The sequence below is a fragment of the Penicillium maclennaniae genome (assembly GCF_028827695.1).
Source record: "Penicillium maclennaniae strain IBT 15551 chromosome Unknown utg000001l:1.0-3280838.0:1.0-3283122.0, whole genome shotgun sequence".
NCBI lineage: Eukaryota > Fungi > Ascomycota > Eurotiomycetes > Eurotiales > Aspergillaceae > Penicillium > Penicillium maclennaniae.
Genome location: NW_026623213.1, coordinates 2,747,327 through 2,767,197, shown reverse-complemented (window position 1 = coordinate 2,767,197; position 19,871 = coordinate 2,747,327). Strand labels below are relative to the sequence as shown.

General features: G+C 50.9%; 8 protein-coding genes across 8 annotated transcripts; 4 read left to right on the top strand and 4 right to left on the bottom strand.

Moving 5' to 3' along the window:
* Positions 1 to 294: 294 nt before the first annotated feature.
* Positions 295 to 898, top strand: N7477_001054 (dynein light chain Tctex-type family protein; the record flags this gene model as incomplete). The annotated part of the gene is made up of 4 exons (XM_056962717.1): positions 295 to 324; positions 401 to 439; positions 490 to 564; positions 614 to 898. The coding sequence occupies 4 exons, from the start codon at positions 295 to 297 to the stop codon at positions 896 to 898; spliced, it is 429 nt and encodes a 142-aa protein (XP_056827720.1).
* A 913-nt stretch (positions 899 to 1,811) lies between these two features.
* Positions 1,812 to 3,227, bottom strand: N7477_001053 (WD40 repeat domain-containing protein; the record flags this gene model as incomplete). Its single annotated transcript, XM_056962716.1, has 5 exons — positions 1,812 to 1,896; positions 1,970 to 2,460; positions 2,515 to 3,010; positions 3,112 to 3,133; positions 3,206 to 3,227. 5 exons carry the CDS (start codon positions 3,225 to 3,227, stop codon positions 1,812 to 1,814), a joined length of 1,116 nt encoding a protein of 371 aa, XP_056827719.1.
* A 581-nt stretch (positions 3,228 to 3,808) lies between these two features.
* N7477_001052 (uncharacterized protein) lies at positions 3,809 to 5,089 on the top strand (the record flags this gene model as incomplete). The annotated part of the gene is made up of 1 exon (XM_056962715.1): positions 3,809 to 5,089. One exon carries the CDS (start codon positions 3,809 to 3,811, stop codon positions 5,087 to 5,089), a length of 1,281 nt encoding a protein of 426 aa, XP_056827718.1.
* Positions 5,090 to 7,853: 2,764 nt separating this feature from the next.
* On the bottom strand, positions 7,854 to 8,964 carry N7477_001051 (SUR7/PalI family protein; the record flags this gene model as incomplete). Its single annotated transcript, XM_056962714.1, has 2 exons — positions 7,854 to 8,467; positions 8,526 to 8,964. The coding sequence occupies 2 exons, from the start codon at positions 8,962 to 8,964 to the stop codon at positions 7,854 to 7,856; spliced, it is 1,053 nt and encodes a 350-aa protein (XP_056827717.1).
* A 615-nt stretch (positions 8,965 to 9,579) lies between these two features.
* Positions 9,580 to 11,061, top strand: N7477_001050 (uncharacterized protein; the record flags this gene model as incomplete). Its single annotated transcript, XM_056962713.1, has 3 exons — positions 9,580 to 10,135; positions 10,189 to 10,758; positions 10,838 to 11,061. The coding sequence occupies 3 exons, from the start codon at positions 9,580 to 9,582 to the stop codon at positions 11,059 to 11,061; spliced, it is 1,350 nt and encodes a 449-aa protein (XP_056827716.1).
* Positions 11,062 to 11,452: 391 nt separating this feature from the next.
* Positions 11,453 to 12,362, top strand: N7477_001049 (peptide alpha-N-acetyltransferase complex A subunit ARD1; the record flags this gene model as incomplete). Its single annotated transcript, XM_056962712.1, has 2 exons — positions 11,453 to 11,825; positions 11,974 to 12,362. 2 exons carry the CDS (start codon positions 11,453 to 11,455, stop codon positions 12,360 to 12,362), a joined length of 762 nt encoding a protein of 253 aa, XP_056827715.1.
* A 228-nt stretch (positions 12,363 to 12,590) lies between these two features.
* N7477_001048 (uncharacterized protein) lies at positions 12,591 to 14,810 on the bottom strand (the record flags this gene model as incomplete). Its single annotated transcript, XM_056962711.1, has 1 exon — positions 12,591 to 14,810. The coding sequence occupies one exon, from the start codon at positions 14,808 to 14,810 to the stop codon at positions 12,591 to 12,593; it is 2,220 nt and encodes a 739-aa protein (XP_056827714.1).
* A 708-nt stretch (positions 14,811 to 15,518) lies between these two features.
* Positions 15,519 to 18,300, bottom strand: N7477_001047 (COPI-interacting protein CEX1; the record flags this gene model as incomplete). Its single annotated transcript, XM_056962710.1, has 9 exons — positions 15,519 to 16,275; positions 16,326 to 16,498; positions 16,545 to 16,748; positions 16,806 to 17,100; positions 17,155 to 17,528; positions 17,579 to 17,725; positions 17,788 to 17,898; positions 17,990 to 18,127; positions 18,178 to 18,300. 9 exons carry the CDS (start codon positions 18,298 to 18,300, stop codon positions 15,519 to 15,521), a joined length of 2,322 nt encoding a protein of 773 aa, XP_056827713.1.
* Between the last annotated feature and the right edge of the window lie 1,571 nt (positions 18,301 to 19,871).

The following is a 19,871-nucleotide window of genomic DNA, read 5'->3' as shown; positions in this document are numbered from 1 at the left end:
TCTGCCGTGATCCCCCAATTCCACGACATCGAAACTCTGCAAACCCCTAGAATTAATCTCGGTAAGCATACTTTCGACACTCCTCAGCTCCTAGACCAAAGTCGAATCCATGGGCGCATGCATCCGACAATCGCACTCTGATCTCCCCGCGGGGAATCGCGACTCGGGGGTTTAACGATGTGATCGGCTGCGCTGAGTGCTCTCGAGCTTTTGATCTGCGCTTTCTATGACCATAAACTTACTCATTCCTTCCGAACAGACTATCACTCAATCACCACCTTCAAATCATACACAATGGCTGTCGAGGGCACCACTCCCGTGTCGGTACGTCCCCGATACACCGACATCATGCAAGAACGAGCTCGCGCTTCTCAAGACACTCTCATTAACGCATCAACAGCCCATTCCTATCCCGGAGCTGACCAAGATCACCAATGATGTATGTTCTACCCGCGCTCCGTATCAGCCAAACAAAACTAACGTTCCCAGGCCTGCGATGACGCTCTCAAGACTGTCACAGAATATGAACACACCGCCGTGAGCTCCTGGAACTCCGCAATCATCGTAAGGCCTCTTCCCCTCCAACCAAGATTCAATTGACAAAAACCCCCAGAACACCGTCCTGAAAGCCCTCATCGCCGCAACCACCCCCTCGGACTCCACCAAGCCGGCCCCCTACCGCTTTACTGTGAACAGCACAATCGTGCAACAAGGCATGATCGACAAGAGCGCCGCTGCGCAAGGTGCACAGAGTAACGCTGGAAAGCGCGGGATGCACTCCGCGTCCGGCGCATTCTGGGACGTCAACCGCGATGGCATGTGGACGTTCAAGTACCCCGGTGCTGAGGAGCGGGGTTTGGATGTTGTTGTTAGTGTGACGTGGTTTGCTATGACTTAGGCAGTCTTGGGAACTGTTAATACTGTTGATAAAAATGCTGGGGAGCCTTTCTATCTGTGATTGAAATTGACCTGGCGATTGAAGGTCGGGGATGAGCTTGTTTCTCATACGGACTCGAACGTTTACTCTTTGCAACGAGTCATCGATTTTTTTTTACATGTGGCCTCAGGTGTAATCCGAGAGTTGACATCTGGAGACTTCAAGAACTGGACCTTATTTTGTTTCTGCTTGAGTTGAGCGTGGCTGTGTCTTTGTGTATTTTTCTGAATATCAGGTAGTCGAAATGCCCCTTTCTTGTAAAGAAATAGCTGACTTGCGGCAAGACAGTGCATTCAAGTTCCAAGCGACCAAGAAAGCGGTATATATTTGAGGTCCACATCATTCCTGTCAAAAGTGTCACAGGTGGCCTAACAGAGAAGTACGTGGAGACATACCTCATGGAAGGGATGCTTGCTTCGCTAGAATTGCTTTGAGGGAAGAGCTCTACGGCGAGTTACGTATATCATCGATATACGGTATTTTTGATTTACTGATTGTCATGCTTATTGGATGCAATTGGTATCTGAAAGAGGCATAATCACAAGGAATCAAAGCCCGAACAAAAGGGGCCAAATGAAGTCAAAGACAGAAACAAGTATAATACCCCCAGCTAGACTGCGTTCGCAGCATCCATCATCGGATACGATGGTCGGCGTGCAAATCATGTCAGAATGGGCCAAAAGCAAGAAGAGATATTACCATAAACCCAGCTGGACTCCATACATGGCATCGACATCAGAAATGATATTCGCCGTGCAGATCAAATCGAACCGGTTTGCGCCATGCTATGTGCCATCCCTGAAAACGCCAAAACCATGAAGAAGTTCCAAAGCAAAGTTGGAATGAAAAAGACTTTGACAAATGCAAAAGATGTTTATCGAGGCTCCGAGTAATCGTTTAGCGCAACACAGACCGCGCCACGATGGTGGCCGGAGTACTGTCGGATGATGTTGCCAGAGCTGAGTTCCCAGAGGCGAGCATAGTGATCACTAGAGACGGTGACAAGATAGGCAGAATCGGCAGAGAATGCACAGTCCCAAACCCAGCGCTGGTGGTTTGCAAGAGTAGTCTCCAGGAAGAGGGTGCCATTGTTGGGGTCCATAGGGGGGGCCATCCGGGGAGGGGGTGAAAGTTTGCTGAGGAGAAGGCGCGTCATCGCGGGGTGCTTCACTGATGCGCAAAAGGTCTCTGTCTTGAACAGGCGTATCGAAGATGCGCAGCAGGTCACGATTCTGATTACGGGTGGTCTCAGCGGGGGTGGGTGCGGCCTCAGCCTGGGCCTCCTCTGTTCCTTGTGCAGCCTGTCGGTCGTTGAACTCACGAATGGCAACCTTGGCGGGGGCATAGTCTGCATCAAGATTCCACACCTTAGCGGTATGGTCTGCGGAGCAGGTAGCAAGGTGCTTCACATCGGGAGACAGCAGAACACGAGTGAGGTAGTCTTTGTGAGCTTGGAAAGTGCATATAGGGATGATGCGAGTGGTTTCTTCATTCTGGACCATGCGCCAGATGTAGACGTTGCCCTGCAGCGAGGTGATTCTTAGTCATGAACATAGACAAGGTGCCAGCGATCATACCTTCTTGTTCCCAGCACATAATAGAGATCCATCACTAGCAACGCTCACACTGAGCACAGCGGTATCATCCTCAGGAATCAATTGATGAGTGCAGACACTCTCGCCAAGGTCCCAGACGCGGACCATGCCAGCGCGATCACCGCTGATCAACTCTCCCTGGTTTGGGTGTATCACAACATCGTTGACGGCGGCGCGGTGAACATAGTTGCGCTGCAGAGCTCCAGTGCGGGTATCCCAAACCTTCACAGTACCGTCCTCAGAGCTTGTTACCATCCACTTGCCCTCGCAGTGGAATGCGACGCCAGTGATGTTGCTTGTGTGACCTTCAAAGGTCATCACGGGGTTGGGGTTGGTGGACTTGATGTCATAAAGCTTGACATTGTTGTGACCACCGGCAGCAAGGAAACGCTTATCGGGAGTAATACAAAGACGATTGACTTGAGAGTCCGGGTGCTGGATAGTGCGCGAGCAAATTCCGGACAGCGCCTCCCAGAAGCTGATCAAAGAGCAAGGTTAGCACCAGATTCTGATCCCGACTACATTCAACTCTCATTTTCGAGAGCTTGACTTGTGAGCTTCGGGCTGCTACAGACGTACCGGATCGTATGGTCATACCCCGCTGTAAAGTGCGCCAGCAATCATTAGCTCATGTCGGGAAAGAATGCGGGGAGACCGTAATAGGCCCACTTACCAGTGCAGAGGATGACGCTCATCTTGATTGAAGATTATTGCGGCAGTGGGCCGTAGTGAGAACAATCACAGGGAGCTGAGGGGTGTATTGGAGCTGGTGGAGAGGCTGCCGCTCTCATCCGAGGTTGTTTTGTTCTCAGAGGACAGAGCAATGCTACCTGGAGTCCAGCCATCGCGTTAGGGCGGGAGTTCTGCCATGGCAGGAAAAGCGGAGAGCGCGTATAGAAGGCGGTGGCTGGAAAGCCCAGAAGGGCGGTGAGGGCTGTATTTGTCTGGCAGAAAATCAAAGATAAACAAAAAGTCCAAGTAGCAGCCTTTCACCTGACATCTATTTGCCTCACCCTCCCACGTTTATTTTTTCGTGTCCCAACCTTGCAGTCGCTAAAGCAGATCACTCCAAAGCCATGCCTCTCTGAGAAACAGTCGAGTTTCAAGTCTTGGGTCTTCTTGGGGTCACTACTGAATCCCTTCGAGATGAACATGGACGAAGCCGTGGAGCAATGTGAGTTGCCTTCATTCCAGCCCAACAGCATTGCAGGTGAAGATCTGGGGCTTACACTATCCCCTGGATCTCAGTCTCAAATGCCAGATCCATGGCTGCAGGATGAAACCCCCCCTTGACATCGGTATCGACATCGGCCTGGACTTTGACCCCTTCACGGACTTTGGTCAGCTGGTGTCTCAACTGGGCGATCCGAACAAGCGTGCACTTGACGAGCTTTTTGGAGACAACAACGAACAATGTAGCTCGGGACATCTTCAAACGAACGATTCGAACAAGCGTGGGCTTGATGAGCTTTTTGAGGATAATAACGACGACAACCACAACACAGAAGAAAGCAACTTCCAAGAATCGAAAAAGCAAAAGTGCGGAGAGCGTGATGCTTTAAAAACTGTGGAGAAAGTGTTGAATATTGCATCGACAGCCAAACCGTCAATTTTATCGCATGTTGCCCCGAATGCATGTGCCACTGTCTCTGCGAGCTCTGATATCCTGCAAAATTTCGGCCTTGATCAACAGAACATCGCGTATCTTGCGGAAATTGAGACAAGGGCTTTCAGGCCAGAACCAAAGTACATCTCACCATACGGCTGTGTTGGATATCGTCCGTCGGCTCCAAGCCTCCACTCGATGCGAATTCCTGCTGAACCCTCGAGCGAGACTCTTCAGTATCGACTGCAGAATTCTAGGCGCAGGATTGACTGTCTCACAGCTGAGCGAAACAGGTACCGTGATGCCTTGCTCAAGTACACCATCATCGATCCGAAGACTGGTAGGCTGGGAATACATGTTCAAGAGACCGAGATGGCAACATTACGTCGAGTCTGTACCACTCAGCAACAGAGAGCTGCAAAATTCAAGGCGGAGATCGAGGACTGGAGGGGCAAATACTGGAGTCTGGCTCAAACGCACAACTCACTGATTCGGGACTATCAACAATGCCTTTCCGGCGCACCAGAGCATCAAAACGCCCCGAATGAGTGGGAGAACAGATACGCCCAATTGAGCCAGGCGTACAATGATTTATTGAGCACCTGCAATCGATCAAGCCTCCAAAACTCCCAGTCTGGGATCGTGAGGCCTGAAGAGCAAAATCCGGGGTATCTAGCGCATGGCCTTGCCCCGTCGACTTCAAATATCTCCTACCCTTCCCCTCCGAATTCCTCCTCTTCGCCCATTCACATCTCTTCCAACACTTCTTTACCTTTGACTCATTCACGATATCCTCCGAGCCCCCTCGAAAGTGACGTTGCTACTGCAAGTTCGCATTTCCGACCGCCAGCCGAGAAGAACAACGCCCCAAAATTCCCAATGCGCTCAAGATCTGTGTCTCTGAAAGAAGTCACGGTGATAGATTTGACTAGTGATGAACCAGGTACATAAAATGTAAGTAACCAGGGGTTTTTCCACGGCCACGATCTCTAACACGTCCTCAAAGAAACGTGCTAATCAAGTTACACTGCAGATTCCGAAAGAAACAGTCGATGTCACGCCAGGGATCAGGTGAATGCGATTTCAGTAAGCTCGCCACTTTGGTCACGAATTTCTTAGACCCGAAGATCGTCTTCATCATCATCATCTCCTCTGTGGGACAGCTGTTCGGACGGTCTTGGGGCCTTCTCCTGCTTCTACGTTCGAAGACGTTCATGGTGCCACCGTAACCTTTGCGATCATGACGGATGTGCAGTATTGTGGTGGCTCTCTGATGATCAACTCTACGAAATAACTGAGTGCGAGCCCCTGGCAGTTCCTGCGAAGTGCACTTAGGAAGGCATATAGTTTCTTGTTCGAACGGTGTTTGGGAGGTATTCATGTAAATATCAGGTGGCTTTTCGGGCACTGCCGAGAATTTCTCATGGTCAGTAATTCGAGCGGCTTCAGTCATTTTATATGCAATGGCTCGGAATTGACTGATTAAAGTCAGTATCAGCATTCTACAATGAACTAAAACGTATCAGCCGCCCACATGGGCTGACTGAGCCACATTGGTGCTCCAGCTGGGATCAGCAAACGTATAATAACGCTTCTCTGTACACATACCCTCAAGGTAATTTGTAATTGATTAGATAGAGAAATATGAAGAGTAACTAGATCAGCCCTACAAGAAGCCGTGTGAAGTGCTGGAGTACAGAAGCCCGAGCCCATATCAGTCGCTCTCTTGCTTTGCGATGTTTCCGCTTTTGCGCAGTCCTAGGGAAATGACCAGATTATGCCTATTACAACGGCATTTTTCGAGATATATTAAATCTCGCTACTAAAACTACCTTTATATCCAGACGGTGGCATCCACAATCGTCGGCACGCATATCGAATACTCTGCAGATCGATACTAATCCGCCCGCATAGAACGGGTGATCTGCGAGAGTGATAGCTAGTCGTATGGACACTCCTGCTCAGGGCTTAGCATATCAGTTCGAAGCACACCTTTATCTCATTCTTTAGAGTGTTTCCTCATGATTCGTGGAAATCCCTTGTGGATGCGTATGATTGTCTATCCGGGTGAACTTCTACTAACACCACTAGAACATACTTCTTCGTTATTGTTTCCTATGCTCCCGATTTTTTCCACTGGTTTAACTATCATGAATGAACCTAGTGATATCAATAGCAGCTGGATCATTCTCAACCCCAAGTTCTACTTCTACCTATCGAGGAACCTCGTACCCCAATGAGTTATAGAAATCCCATAGAAATCCCATAGGAATCCGGGCACAAAGCGCCGTAAACAAATTGAGTGAGACTGATGGTCTCCATCATCGACTAAAGCAACTGAGCCTAAAATTGAACAACAAAGTCGGCATCTTGTCCCATTGATTGATCCTCGACAGCTGAATGACAGCTGAATCCGACAATTCTCATCTCACTCAACTCTCTCATTCCTGCTCTTCCTTTCAATAATCACCATATATATTCTAAGAAGACCATGAAGCAAATATGCGCAAAGTTGAGACCACAATAGCGAGGAGTATGTCATCCCCTCGCGAGGTCCTCTTTACGAGTTCACATATATGTCGATCCACATTAGCCCCCCTGTCAAATGCATGGACTGTATGTAGATCTTCCTTTCAAATGAAATATCAACCTCAATCTAGACATGATCTTCCGATCTTCATTTACCGTGCAAGGAAGATAACTTGGCACTCCGCACTATGACCCGTGTCCACGGTTTAATCATCAGTCCATAGCCCCAAGGGTCCACATGTCTACCCACTTTGCACGCCTCCCGTCGGCTATTGTGGAGTTGGTCTCTTTCCATGTTTTCCAACCCTGATAGGGGAAGCGGTTCGCTTTCATGGGTTTGTAGATGTTTGTGGGGAGGTTACGCGTCTTCGGTTACTTTGCGACGATCGGAAGGGATCAGGGTAGGTTTCAAGATGTAGTTCCGTCTGAGGAGAGGGTGAGACTAGCGTCATCCGGTGCTATGATGAGATAGTGTACTGTAGTCATTGCCTAGTAGTAAAGCGTGGTCACGATGCGCTGATTGGATCGGTCGAGCATCATATGCAAGAAGATGCGTAGTGTGTAGCCTGAGATGGGGCATACTAGGTATCCGCTTGTTTCCGAATGGGTAGACTTAATCGGTTTGGACTCAGGAGACATTGCAAAAGGGCCGGAATAATATTCTCGTCTTGATTACGCATCCGTCCTTGGGAGTTTCTCTGCATGTCCCTAAATGTTTCCAATATTCGTGTCCCAAATCATCCTTTCAGGCGACTTCAAGTATGACCAGCTGTTACAACCTCGCTTACATAGCTCGGTAGATATCTCGCTGGACTAGCGGCAGAATTATCCGCGGCGCTTGGTTCAGACTCATTAACTAGATGCCCCGCTGTAATTTGATCTCAGGGTCTTCCAGTGCTAGCCATTGGCCCACACATCCCACAAATCGCGTCAGCATACGACTAGTTAGACGAATTGCGAATTAAACCGACATATCGGCGATTTTTCTATGTGCGGCAGATCTAAATACTAGACTAGGGCAAGGGGATATTGCACCAGAAATCCTGGACAAGCGCTGGCTAAATCGTCCAATCGTAGTAGATGTTCAAAATAATCAAACATGTACGACTCAACCATTCGAGTCAGAATATCGAAACCGAGAACCAAATAAAGAAAGAAAAATGAAAGAGAAACGAACGTAGACCGTTTAATCGCGGGTCACGGCGTGAGGCACGGCCATCTCACGGTCCTCGGGCAGGTAGCCAGGCTCCACAGGAGTATCAGATTGGCTAGTGTTGTAGAAACCCTTTTCCTTGTAGTTGATGCCCTGCGCCTTGAGTTGCTTGCGAGCCTTGTGTCCACCGCAGCAGGAGGCACAACAGGAACCGAATTGAACGATGAATGCGATCAAACTGGATCCAGAGCCGATCCACATAAAGACCATCATTTGAGTGCCGACATGGGCCTCAATGTTGAAATCCAGCGCGGCGGAAGCGAAGACGTTGGCGAAGATATACCACATAACGGTCGCTACGGCGGAGGCCACGATGGTAATCAGGGCCGTGAAGAAGCTGAGGAACAGCATGGGCAGCGAACGGAACAGCAAAAATTTGCAGCGGCGGTGAGGAGGCTTTCCGGTGAGGTGGCCTCCATTGGCAACGACGGCCTTGATGGTCTGGGGAGGTCGCGAAGACACGGCCAAGGGGCTAATGAAGATCATAACGAAATTGAGAACAGCAGCTGTCAGGAACAAGCCGAACATCCATTGTGAAGCGACCTTGGCCAGGTGGAGGGGCTTGGTGATGTCGGAGGGTAGAGCGACTGAACTGCGGTCAGAAATGACTCTTGCGGTTGGGAGATGGGATCTGGGGGTACGTACTACTAGCACCGGCTAGCAACTCGCTCACAATGATCTTGACCGGATTGAAGGCGTACAGGGTTTCCGGTTTGGAGCAGCGGGTGATGCCCTCATTATCGTAGCCCTCGCAAAAATTCCACAGCCCAACCTGGTAGAAATCGTGCAGACCGATCGACCGGGCGATAGAGTTGATCAGGACGGCATTGGGCACGGATAAGGGGATGATGTTGGACAGGTCGAGATAGAGGAAGTAGGTGTTTCGCAAGACGGGCTTATCGGCGACGTTTCCGATCACGACCAGCAGGATGAAGACCCAGGCGATAAGATAGAGGAGGGCACGAATAATTCGGTGTGTGTGGACGGTGTTGGCGCGACGGGCAGTGAACGGCTGATTAGGTCTCGAGCGACTGAAGAAGGGCAGTTTTCGGCGATTGCCATTCTGTTGAGGGTCCCCGACCATACTGTAGAAGGTTGGAAGGAGGAGGGGAAGACTGGATGACGTCTAGGCATCCATGTATGTTATAACAAACGGATAATCAGATCTGGTGAAATCCCTGGTGCTCCAAAGCTGCCGTGGGATCGTCGGTGGCTGCCGCTAGCTCGTATTTAGCGCTGGGCGATCGTCCAGAAGATGATTGAATAATGATTTTATTCCACTATTTCATCATCGCTCTACACTCATGGCTCATTGATCGATGAGAGAGTGTCCACCTTGGGAAAAATGAAAATTAGGGAAGGATCAAAACCTGCTGCGAACTGAGCCACGTCAGACCTGGAGAGACAAGCACTTAGTAACTCTAAAGAAAAAATAGGGGCGTTTTTTGACCATGGACACAATCAGGTCTCAGACACCACGGCCGAGACCATCCTTGGGTGGAGTCCACAGCCACACCCTATAATTGGAGCATCGACTGGGCAACGGTGGTAGCCTGCGTCACCGGCGTCTTTGGGGAGGAACTCCACCTGCTCCTGAAAAATAAGGACCCTATGCTTGGCACACCTTTAATCCCCGAAATAATATCTCCTCTTCTGTTTCCTTTCCCCCTGTACATGACAGTCGACATTCACCTTGACTATGAGGTGGCTTTCCCTAGTCACCCTGATCGGGCTGGCACTAGCTCAGGATACAGCCCATACTACCACCACCTCGGACACCTCTACGACCCTGTCCTCCACCTCGTATAATTTATCCGATGCTTCCACCGTCACAGGAACCGTAGCGTTGCCCTCCGGAACCTACGTGACCTACAGCAGCACCGTCACCCTCAGCAATGGCGATACTTCCTTAGAGGCTATTATTTCATCCATCGCCGCGAACGCGACCACCACCGGGAACCAGACGGTGGTTACCACTACCTCCCACTCCGTGACGGTCCTTGTTGGCGGGGCAGGTACGACAACGCTAGGCAACAATAGCATGAATGCCACAGCCACGACCACTGCCACGACCACCACCCAGACCCCCGTCATCAACAGCCGGCCTTGCAATGGCTACGTCGAGCTCTGCGGGCGGAACTATTCCAACATCACCAATGTCGCGGCACATAACAGTCCCTTTGACCGCTCAGGCAATGCCGCCTCCAACCAGATGTTCGACGTGACTGCCCAGCTGAATGACGGGATTCGCATGCGTAAGTCATCTCGATCCAATCCTTTCGACGCATCGCAAACTAACAATGCCAAGTGCAATTCCAAGTTCACTACCAGAATGGTTCCATGTGGCTCTGCCATACCTCTTGTGATATTCTTAACATGGGAACCCTTCAAGCCTACCTCGAGTCAGTCGCCATCTGGATGCGCAAGAACCCCTACGACGTGGTCACCATTTTAATGGGCAATTACGACTACGTCAGCCCCCAGAATTTCACCGAGCCCATCCAGAATTCAGGTCTCATGGACTACGTGTATACTCCGTCCAAGATTCCCATGGCCCTGCATGACTGGCCCACCTTGTCAGAGATGATTCTGACTCAGAAGCGTGTTGTCTTCTTCATGGATTACCAAGCCAACCAGACCGCCATCCCATGGCTGATGGACGAGTTCTCCCAAATCTGGGAGACCCCGTTCTCTCCGACCGACGACAACTTCCCGTGCACTGTGCAGCGGCCACCGGGTCTGGCGCGCCAAGGTGCCGAGACTCGCATGTACCTGGCCAACCACAACCTGAACCTGGATCTCAGTTTCGGCCCCATCAACCTCCTGATTCCCAACACCGCTCAGCTGAATCAGACCAACGGAGTCAATGGCACCGGCAGTCTCAGGTAGCATGGCGCGCAATTGCACAGGTAAGATTTCCCCAATCCCTCACTCATAGCACCACTAACAAATGCCAGCGACATGGAACCGCCCGCCCAACTTCCTCCTAGTCGACTACTACAACTACGGCGATCCTAAAAACGGATCAGTCTTTGAAGTCGCCGCCGAAATGAATAACGTCACCTACAATTGGAAGTGCTGCGGGTCCAAATCCGCCGCCGTCCACGGAGTGTCCATTTCCAGCCTCTCAACTCTGCTTGCCCTAGTAGCAGGCATTCAGTTCCTCCTGACAGCAATCTAATGACGAAAGGCCACGACTCATCATTGTTTTGATTCCTTGCCTGTATGCAGACACGGATTTGCATGTAGATACATGAATAATCTGGAAGGGAAATATCCCATTACTTTCCGATCCATCCAATATCCAATATCCAATATTATTCCCAATATAATTTCCAATTCAAAGTTGAATTTAATTCCTCTTCTCTACAAATTTACTTCCTCAAATTGTAATAACAATTGCGTATTATCTCCCCTCCTCTCTAATCCCTCTTCAAAGAGAAGCCCCCACAATCACATGACCCCACCTCCCATCCCACCACCTCAATCCAATCCCTCCTCACCCCAAACCAACCCAAACCCTCTTCAGCACCCTTCCCCGCGGTCCACGGACCCCCCCCAAAAACAACACAATGGTCGACATTGTCCCCCTATCAAGCTACCCAAGCTACATCGACCTCCTCCCCTCAATCCAAACCTGCAACATCACCAACCTTCCCGAGAACTACTTCCTAAAATACTACCTCTACCACGCTCTCACATGGCCACAACTCTCCTTCGTCGCTGTCGTGCGACCCAAGAACGGCTACGCTAAAAGCAATGGCATCGCCGGTGCCGGCGCAGCGGGCAATGTCGCCGGCGAGTATCCCAAGGTCGTGGGATACGTGCTCGCGAAGATGGAAGAGGAGCCAACGGATGGGATGCAGCATGGACATATTACCAGTTTGAGTGTTATGCGGACGCACAGGAGGTTGGGAATTGCGGAGCGGTTGATGCGAATGAGTCGTACGTATTTTCCTTTTTTTCCTCTGCTTTTTTCTTGGTCTTTGTCATTTGGCGAGAAGACGTTTCACCGGGGCTTGTGATTTGAGTCTGTAGTGCGCTGGACTCGAAAATACTCTCGGACAATGGAAATGCTAATTGAATTGGATAGAACGCGCAATGTCTGAATCGCACCGTGCAAACTACGTTTCCCTACACGTCCGCGTGTCTAATACGGCGGCTCTTCGTCTCTATCGGGATACATTGGGCTTTGAGGTCGAGAAAGTGGAGAGCAAGTACTATGCCGATGGCGAAGATGCTTATGCGATGCGATTGAAGCTCGATGACCAGTGGCTGGATTGGAAGTCGATTGAGAAGCGTATTGCGGCGGAGGACAAGGCCAAGGCTGGGAAGGAGGATGCAGACGGTGATGAGGGAGAGCCTGTTGGTGAGATGGGGAAGAAAGAGGACGGAAAAGAGGGCGAGAAGATGGTTAAGGTGAAGGTTGGGAGAGGACTCGGAGTTGGGGATTTGGTGGAGAGGAATGAGAGTCAGGTTTAATCTGCTTCTTCTTTTTTTTTTTGTTACGTCGATAAAGACCGAGATCAGGGTTGATGGATGTGTGTAGGAATTTGGATGAGTCTGGATGGGGATGTGAATTATCCATGAACGGATGGATCTATGTGCGATGATATGTACATGATACATGAATGCTAAACCATACTAAATCGTAAATCGTGCCCAGAGTGATGATACATTGGCTCTCTGATGTTTCTTCATCTTTGCCAATTATTTACTACCCTTCTTAGACCTGTCCTTCTCTGCTTCCGTCTCAGCCTTTTGCTGCTTCTTCGTAGTCCTCGACTTCAGTATCTGCTTCAACTTCGACTTCTTATCCGGAACCCCAGCTTGGGAACCATGCGCACTGTTCAAAGATACAGTCGACGGCGTCTTGATAGCGCCAGGCACACTGACTTCAGAGCTTGCATCGGAGCGAAGAGGAGCAGGCTGAGGCCGATGAGCTTGAGAAATAGGTTCGGTGTGGCTCCGTGCCGGTGGACAGAATGTAGGTTCTTCAACAGCGAGAGATGCCATTCGTCCATCGAGCAAGACCTCATCTCCAGGCTTGCTTTCAGGTTGTGGTCGTGCATGACGGAGACGATTCTTCCGGGCTCGTCGCTTATCGCGCTGTTCGTCGCGTGCACGACGGACTACATCTCGGAATGCTTTCTTGGTGGCGCGCATTTCCTCTTTCATTGCTCGGCGCTCAGTGGCATCGCGTTGTTGTTGTTCGGGAGATTCCCATCTTCCCCAGTCTGTGCTATCGGTTTGTGCGGCTTGGCGGCCGTGGCGCCAATTTCGACGGCCAGATGTTCGGGCCTCGCGGCGAGATTCTTCCAGAAGAGATAGTTGTCGACGGAGGTCAACTGCAGCTTCGTAGAGAGTGCGGTCATGACGGTCATGAAGAGACTGGAGTTGCGTGCGGACGTTGGCTAGGTCTGAGGCGTCGAGGTCGGAAGTTGTGGATAGGGAGTCGATTGAGCTGAGCGATGAGAGGGAAGAGATGGAGCTGGTAGAAGCGCGGCGAGGGCGCTGGAGAGAACGCTCGAGAGACTTATCGTCACTTTGAATGTGAGGCTTAGGTTGGGACTCTGGGTGAGGTTGAGGTGAAGGTCGAATTTCTGCGGTGCTGACAGAGGTGGCGTTGGTGGTAGGTGAAGTCGGTGTCGATGACGATGTCGATGTCAATGTCGATATCGGCGGGTTGTATGCAACTCCCGCGATCGGGCCAGTCTGTTCAGTTGGAGCGGGACTCCATGGCGGTCTTCCATTGCATGCACCTGGCGGATATCCAGGAGGGTATACGTTTGGCTTACGGCCATGAAACCTTGCCTGATCTTCGATCCACCGTCCATGCGCCATCGCCTGCTCTTCAACCTGCCTTCCATACTGCATGGCCTGTGCGCTGATCTGGTCGCCATAAAGTTGCGCCTGTTCAGCAAAACGTTCGCCGTACTTTTGCGCCTGGGAGGTAAGATTTGAAATCCAGCCAAGGGCTCCACTCTTGGATGTCCCTGACGCACCAAATTGTGGCGGTGTATAGCCCCATGGCTGCCATTGCCATGGAGCAACCCCAGGAGGTGGCTGTGTATAGTATTGTGGGGGAGGTTGGCCGTTGGGTGTTGCATGTGCAGTAAATGGCGGAACACCGTACGGAGTGCCGTAGGGCATATGCGGTTGTGGTGACCCAAAAGGCGAGTATTGAGGCATAGGCCACGAAGTTGGCGAGGGTGAAGGCTGCCCAACTGGCGACGGCGCATTGGCTGTGACAGGTGCTTGGCCTTCAATAGAGGTCGGAGTACCGGTGTTCTGGGTTGCCTTTGTGGCTGCTGGATAACACCGAGGACATAGCGCAGAGGTGGGCGCGGCATCGGGCTCGCCGACATAGACAAAGACAATGCGAGTAGCGCGCGGCTCAAAGAAACATTGATTCCATTCGTCCACGACAGCTGAAATTCGCGCATGACGCTGCTCATCTGTCTCCTGTGGGCGATCCTTGCGATCTCGCTGGATCTCGGCTCGGAGCTGCCGGGGCAAGTGCTGCGAGGCAGCAGCCAAGCCCAATTGGACGGGGAAAAGATAGCGGAGGAAAGCGTCCCAGTCCTGTTGCAGTACTTCGCCGAATTGTGCATTCCAGCAGCGAGGCCGCTTGGGAAAGTCTTTTGCTTGGCTGCGGGGGTATATGGTCATGTGGTGATCCAAAAGGACTCGGCTGTCGTCGATGACCGCTGGCGGGCGTTGCTCGAAGTATGTGACGGCGGAGGTAAAATGCGTTGGCACAACAGATGGAGTTGAAGGACCGGGCTCCAGTAGCCTTGAATTGCCAGCTTCTTGTGATTGCGCATTACTGCGTAGAGGTATAGGCTGCGCCGAACTGCCGTTGCGGGGATTCGCTGCATTCAAAGGGTCGGCGGCCGAGTAAGGCGGCGGAGCCTCCTCGTCGTTCATTTTGCGCTGTTCAACTCAAATGAGAGAACAGAATTTACAGTGGCCTAGAGGATCGCGAATTACCGGCCTGTGGATGCTGGCCGACCTAGCATGGTGTGATAAAGATAGCCGGACGAAGGCAAGGCAGCAAGATTCCGTCGAAGGAAGGTCAGCACTTAGAGCTTGGCGTCCGTGCGGTCTTTGAAGATGCGTCGCGAACTTGGCGTGAGCAGCTCATTGACTAGGTCCGATAGAACGGTTGAAAGATGAAAGCAAAGGGGATGTAAAGTCCAGACTGATAAGAGATAAGTGGGGGAAGGTTTTATATCCGGGTCCGCGGAATGCGGTGAGCAGAGGATGCTTCACCAGGGCAGTTGGTGTTTTTTGGAACCCCTTGATACCCAATCTTATTGCAAGCCAATTCAGGTAGCCGAGGCAAATTGGAACGCTCAGCTAAGGGCACTGTTTGTACTAGACCATAAAGGGCCAATGCAGCGTCCAGCCCTACATGTGTGGAGACTGCATACAAGCACATCCAACGCCGGGACTTGGCAGCGTCTAGCGCAGACTTCTATAAAAAAAAAATATGGTAAATACCGCCTAACAAAAGTTCCCTGCTTCATTGGAAAAGGGATCTAGGTACCTAGGGCCACGGGTATTCCTAGAAATCTAGACGCAGTCTAATCAAACATTACTTGCAGTATATGCAATGCCGTGGAAACGAACACGCTAATCCCAAGCATCACCCCAGCCATCATCTTCGTCCTCATCCTTCGGCTTCGTGTCAAATGTCTTCGGCGCCACTGGCTTGGGCTTTGGCACAGTATTCCTCGTAGGCACAGAGGTGGTAGACGCAGACTTGCCCAACCCTTTAGGCAGGGGGTTTTTCGCCTTAGTGGAGCTCTTGGCCGCCAGCCACCCGGCGAAATCCGGTTCACCACCATCATCATATGGCACGGCGGGAGCCTTCGAAGAAGGGTAAGGAGATAAAGGATCGGGTGATGCTACGGCCGCGGAGAAGGTGTCTTCTTCCTGGTCGTCATCGTCCATTGCGCCCCAGGCATCGAAGACGTCGTCTCCTTCCTCCTCTGGGGGTTCTTCTTGGACGATAGGGACGGGTCGATCGGATTGTGAGCGACTGAGTGGGTGTGCAGCGGGACGTGATGGTTGTTTGGGTAAGTCCAATTGGGTAGAGGGAGATGATTTAGCCGGGCGAGGAACGGAGGCGGGTCTTGGGATGGCTGCTTCGGCAGGTTTGGCAGCTGTAGGCTCAATTTCGCCATCGGCCGCGGACATCTTGTTTGTGAATGAGGAGATGGCCCATCCAGCCCAGGATTTGTCCTTCGACGTGCCGATGCGAGCATCGGATTTGTTTGGTTCGGGTGTAGAGGTTGATGGTATCACTGAATCGGCCATTGTGTTGCCGAACTTCCGTACCCTTTGGAGATATACATCAAGTGTTTTGTTTGCTTGATCGCGGAGTAGCCTGGAATGTATGAGTGAGGTTTGAAGGAATTTGAGTCTCCTTGAACTTACTTTTCCTTGTCTAGAAGTGAAGGACAAATGGCTGGCAGGATTTTTGAAGCACAATCCTCTTCACTGAAGACATCGATAGTTGCAGACAAGGCAAGAAGTCCAGCACATCGAGCATGCACAAAGGGATCTCTGATGGCTCTTGTAAATGCAGCAATGAGCACCTTTGAGCGAGTCTGAGGAGTATCAGCACCTGATGGACTGTCATAGTGATAAACTTACACTCTGCCCCAAGTTCTTAGCAATGCGACCAAGACAGATGGTTGTGTTGGTACGAATACCCGGTTGCTCATCGTTCGCAGTGCGCGCCAGGAACCTGAGAAGCTCACCGTTAATCACTCGGTCACTGAGCTTGTTGATGATCGTCAAAACAGCCTTGACGGTCTGTTCTCGAACAACCGGGGCAGCGTCGGTGAAGCCAGAAGTCTAGAATTTGTGAGATCCCAATTAATCAGACACATTGGAGGTAAGGCTTAGACTGACCATCGGAGGGAAGATCTTGTCGGTGACGACCTTTTGAGGGAGACTATCAATCATTAAAGGTAGGTTATCCAAAAGGCACACGCGTAACGCTCGGTCCGGATTGCCAAATAATCGAACAATTACCGGTGTCAACTTGGCATTAAACTCGTCCGCTGATAGTTTAGAACCAATTTTCAGAGTAGCGCTAAGCACCTTCGGACCACCGCCACCAAACTCGACAGATTTGAGCAATTCAGGCAAGACCTTCATCTTGAAGAAATCCTCGGGAAAATCCTCAGAGAGATTATCGAGTTCACTATTTTCCATGTAAGCAAATGCCAATCATTATCGAAATTGAGACGAAACAAACTTGATAAATTCCTCTCGCTCAGCATCACTCTTGAGACCCAGACTGTCCATGTCATCCGTTAGACGAATTAAGGGGGTCTGAAAAAATCCACCATGTTTCTTCCCCTGCTCAACGAAATGCGCAGGGCTAAGTCTCAACTTTGGATTAGCCGTGCAAAGACGCTTGTAACTCTGTTGCATTGCAGGAGGAATGTTGGTCGTCTTGCCGATCTGATCAGCGCCAGAGAATTGACCATTGAATACTTCAAAAATCAAAATACCCAGACCGTAAGCATCGACAGCCGCCAAAGGGTGCCGCTTAATAGACTCCCAGCCGCTCTTGACAACTTCCGGCGGTGTAAAGCGAGCTGCATCGGGGACAAGGCTGCCGTATGTCTGTTGATTCTTAGCATGCAAACCACCTGTGATCATAAGGATTGACTGACATAAATAATGGCATCGTCCTCCTTCATCGAACTCAAGATATCGAAGCCGCCTAGCTTCCACTCGCCACTCTCACTTGTATAAACAGATGATGCGCGCACAGCGCCATGCACAGAGGACGCATCCTCATTGATGAATTTCAGGGTTGACTACCCACGTCAGCACAGAATCAATAGCTAGGTAATGACCTGAGGAAGAATAGATACCATACCGACACAGTATGTAAACCCCATTTCGCCGTCTCCTCACTGATGCTCCTCCTCCTGACCTGCCAATCAAGCGGAGCAACGCGCTCAGTGACGATATACAGAAATGATTCATTCTGTCTCGTCGTCAGCCACATACTCCTCGTCCTCAGCCGCAGACCTCAACCCAGGCCCCTTTATCATGTAGATGCATAGGTGCATACATACTTCAATCGTATCCAGAACTTTGATCACGCCCGGGTGGCGGAGCGTGCGCGACTTGCGCACGGCATTCTTAGCAAGCGGGAGGCGTGACTTGTTCGCCGCAATATCAAATGTAAAGACACTGCATGCCGAGCCATCATCCTATACACGTATTAGACACCAGACAACCACCGCGGCGGAGACTGCCCTACGCGTTTTATCCCATTGTGCAGCGTCCAAATGGAGTCGCCGATATCGACTCGGTCGCCTAGTGAGAAGGGTAACGAGCTGCCCTTCGCGATGGCCGACGCGACGGCCGATTTGAGGAAATCCATGGGGGGTGGTGTTGTCGGGCCCGGGAATGGGCTGGCCAATGGGCCTTAGGAAGGGGAGCAGGGGTATTAAAAGGGGTTGTTAAGAGCAGACCGACGTGTTCGGAGATGAAACAAGAGAAGAATAAAAATATGTGCAGAGGAGATTGAAAGTAGGATCTTGAATGCTGGATCTCCGTGGCCACCTTGCGGTGGTGAGCCCCGCGGGAGCCTGAGGCAGAACTCCGCGATTATTTGAGCTTCGGAGCTTCCTTTCGTCAACACGCCACACACCACGCCTTGCGCATACTGCTAATTGCAGCAACTCTACGCTCTCGATACACTATTTCTAACAGGTGAGCTCCATATACACCCCTGCACTCCCACTGCAAACCGCGACCCTGCTCTCCAAAGATGCGATCCTGGTAAAAGGTCAGACCGCGCAAAGCCAGCAAGGAACCCCAGACCGAAGGAGCTCGCCACCACACTTCCAATATCACTCGCAGCACACATTTCGACCGATCACTTCCACACCCACGTCAACAAAGCACTGGTCTAGCCTCCACCTCTATCAACCCTCTCTTCCCTTCGCGCAGAACACATGGCTAGGCAAAAGGGTTCAAGCCGAGACCTATGGCTTTCCGCGGACATGGAACCTTGGGAGAAACCATGTGTACATCGTGAAATTTCTGTACCTTCCTCAGAAGGTCATAGATATGTCCGGCCGTTTAATGGAGTTCCTGGGTCCGCTTTTCTCTATGAGGACCACTTAGGAACTAATGGCTGCGGTCGATAGTGGGTTATGTTTTGAACTGCGCGAACGGTATGTGAGAGGCGGAATGGGACTGGAGTGGATAGGGTGTGGCGAGTGAGAGGGAGGTCGGAGTTGTGTCGTGATTGATGTGGATGGGCGTGGTTGGTTAAGCACCGCGGGTAATATGGTGGTCTCTTGCCTTGACTTGTATGAAGACCAAATTGAAACTGAAAAGACCTGAGGAGATCTGATGTTCTTGTTTGAACTGCACTTATTTGCGGAAGAAAGCTAACGTCTGTCATAGTTGTCACAGGAAGTTGATTCGATGGGGTAAAGGACGCACGCGGGATATTTTGAATGGGATCAAATTGGACCTCCACTATACAGTCTACGAATGGAAATCAACTTTTTTAGATATAGTCATCTCACATTGCACCCCAAGGAGTGCCAGCAACTATCGTGGAAGCTACTATCCCGCAACTGCTCACACTACGCTGAAAGCTGTATTGACCTCTTCCCGCCTGTCACTGGTATTCGATCATCTTCACTTCATGGTCACGGACACTAACCCATCACATGCGAAGCTCTACCTCGTCGGTTAGAACACTCGGGATTTCGGTAAGCTCAGTGAGACACGTAATATCCACATTGGAAAGAAAGAGAGTAGAAAAGGCAAAAAAAAAACCCCCCGGAAGGAAACACATCCTGATAGACACTCCTTCAAGACCGGGAAACCCCAGCATCAATATCAACCGTGAGGATAAGTCTCCGAGAAAGCTCGGTGAAAAGTAAAGAGGACTTGATGACGGCCAGTGGCTGAGTTGTCTATAACTCTGAGAAT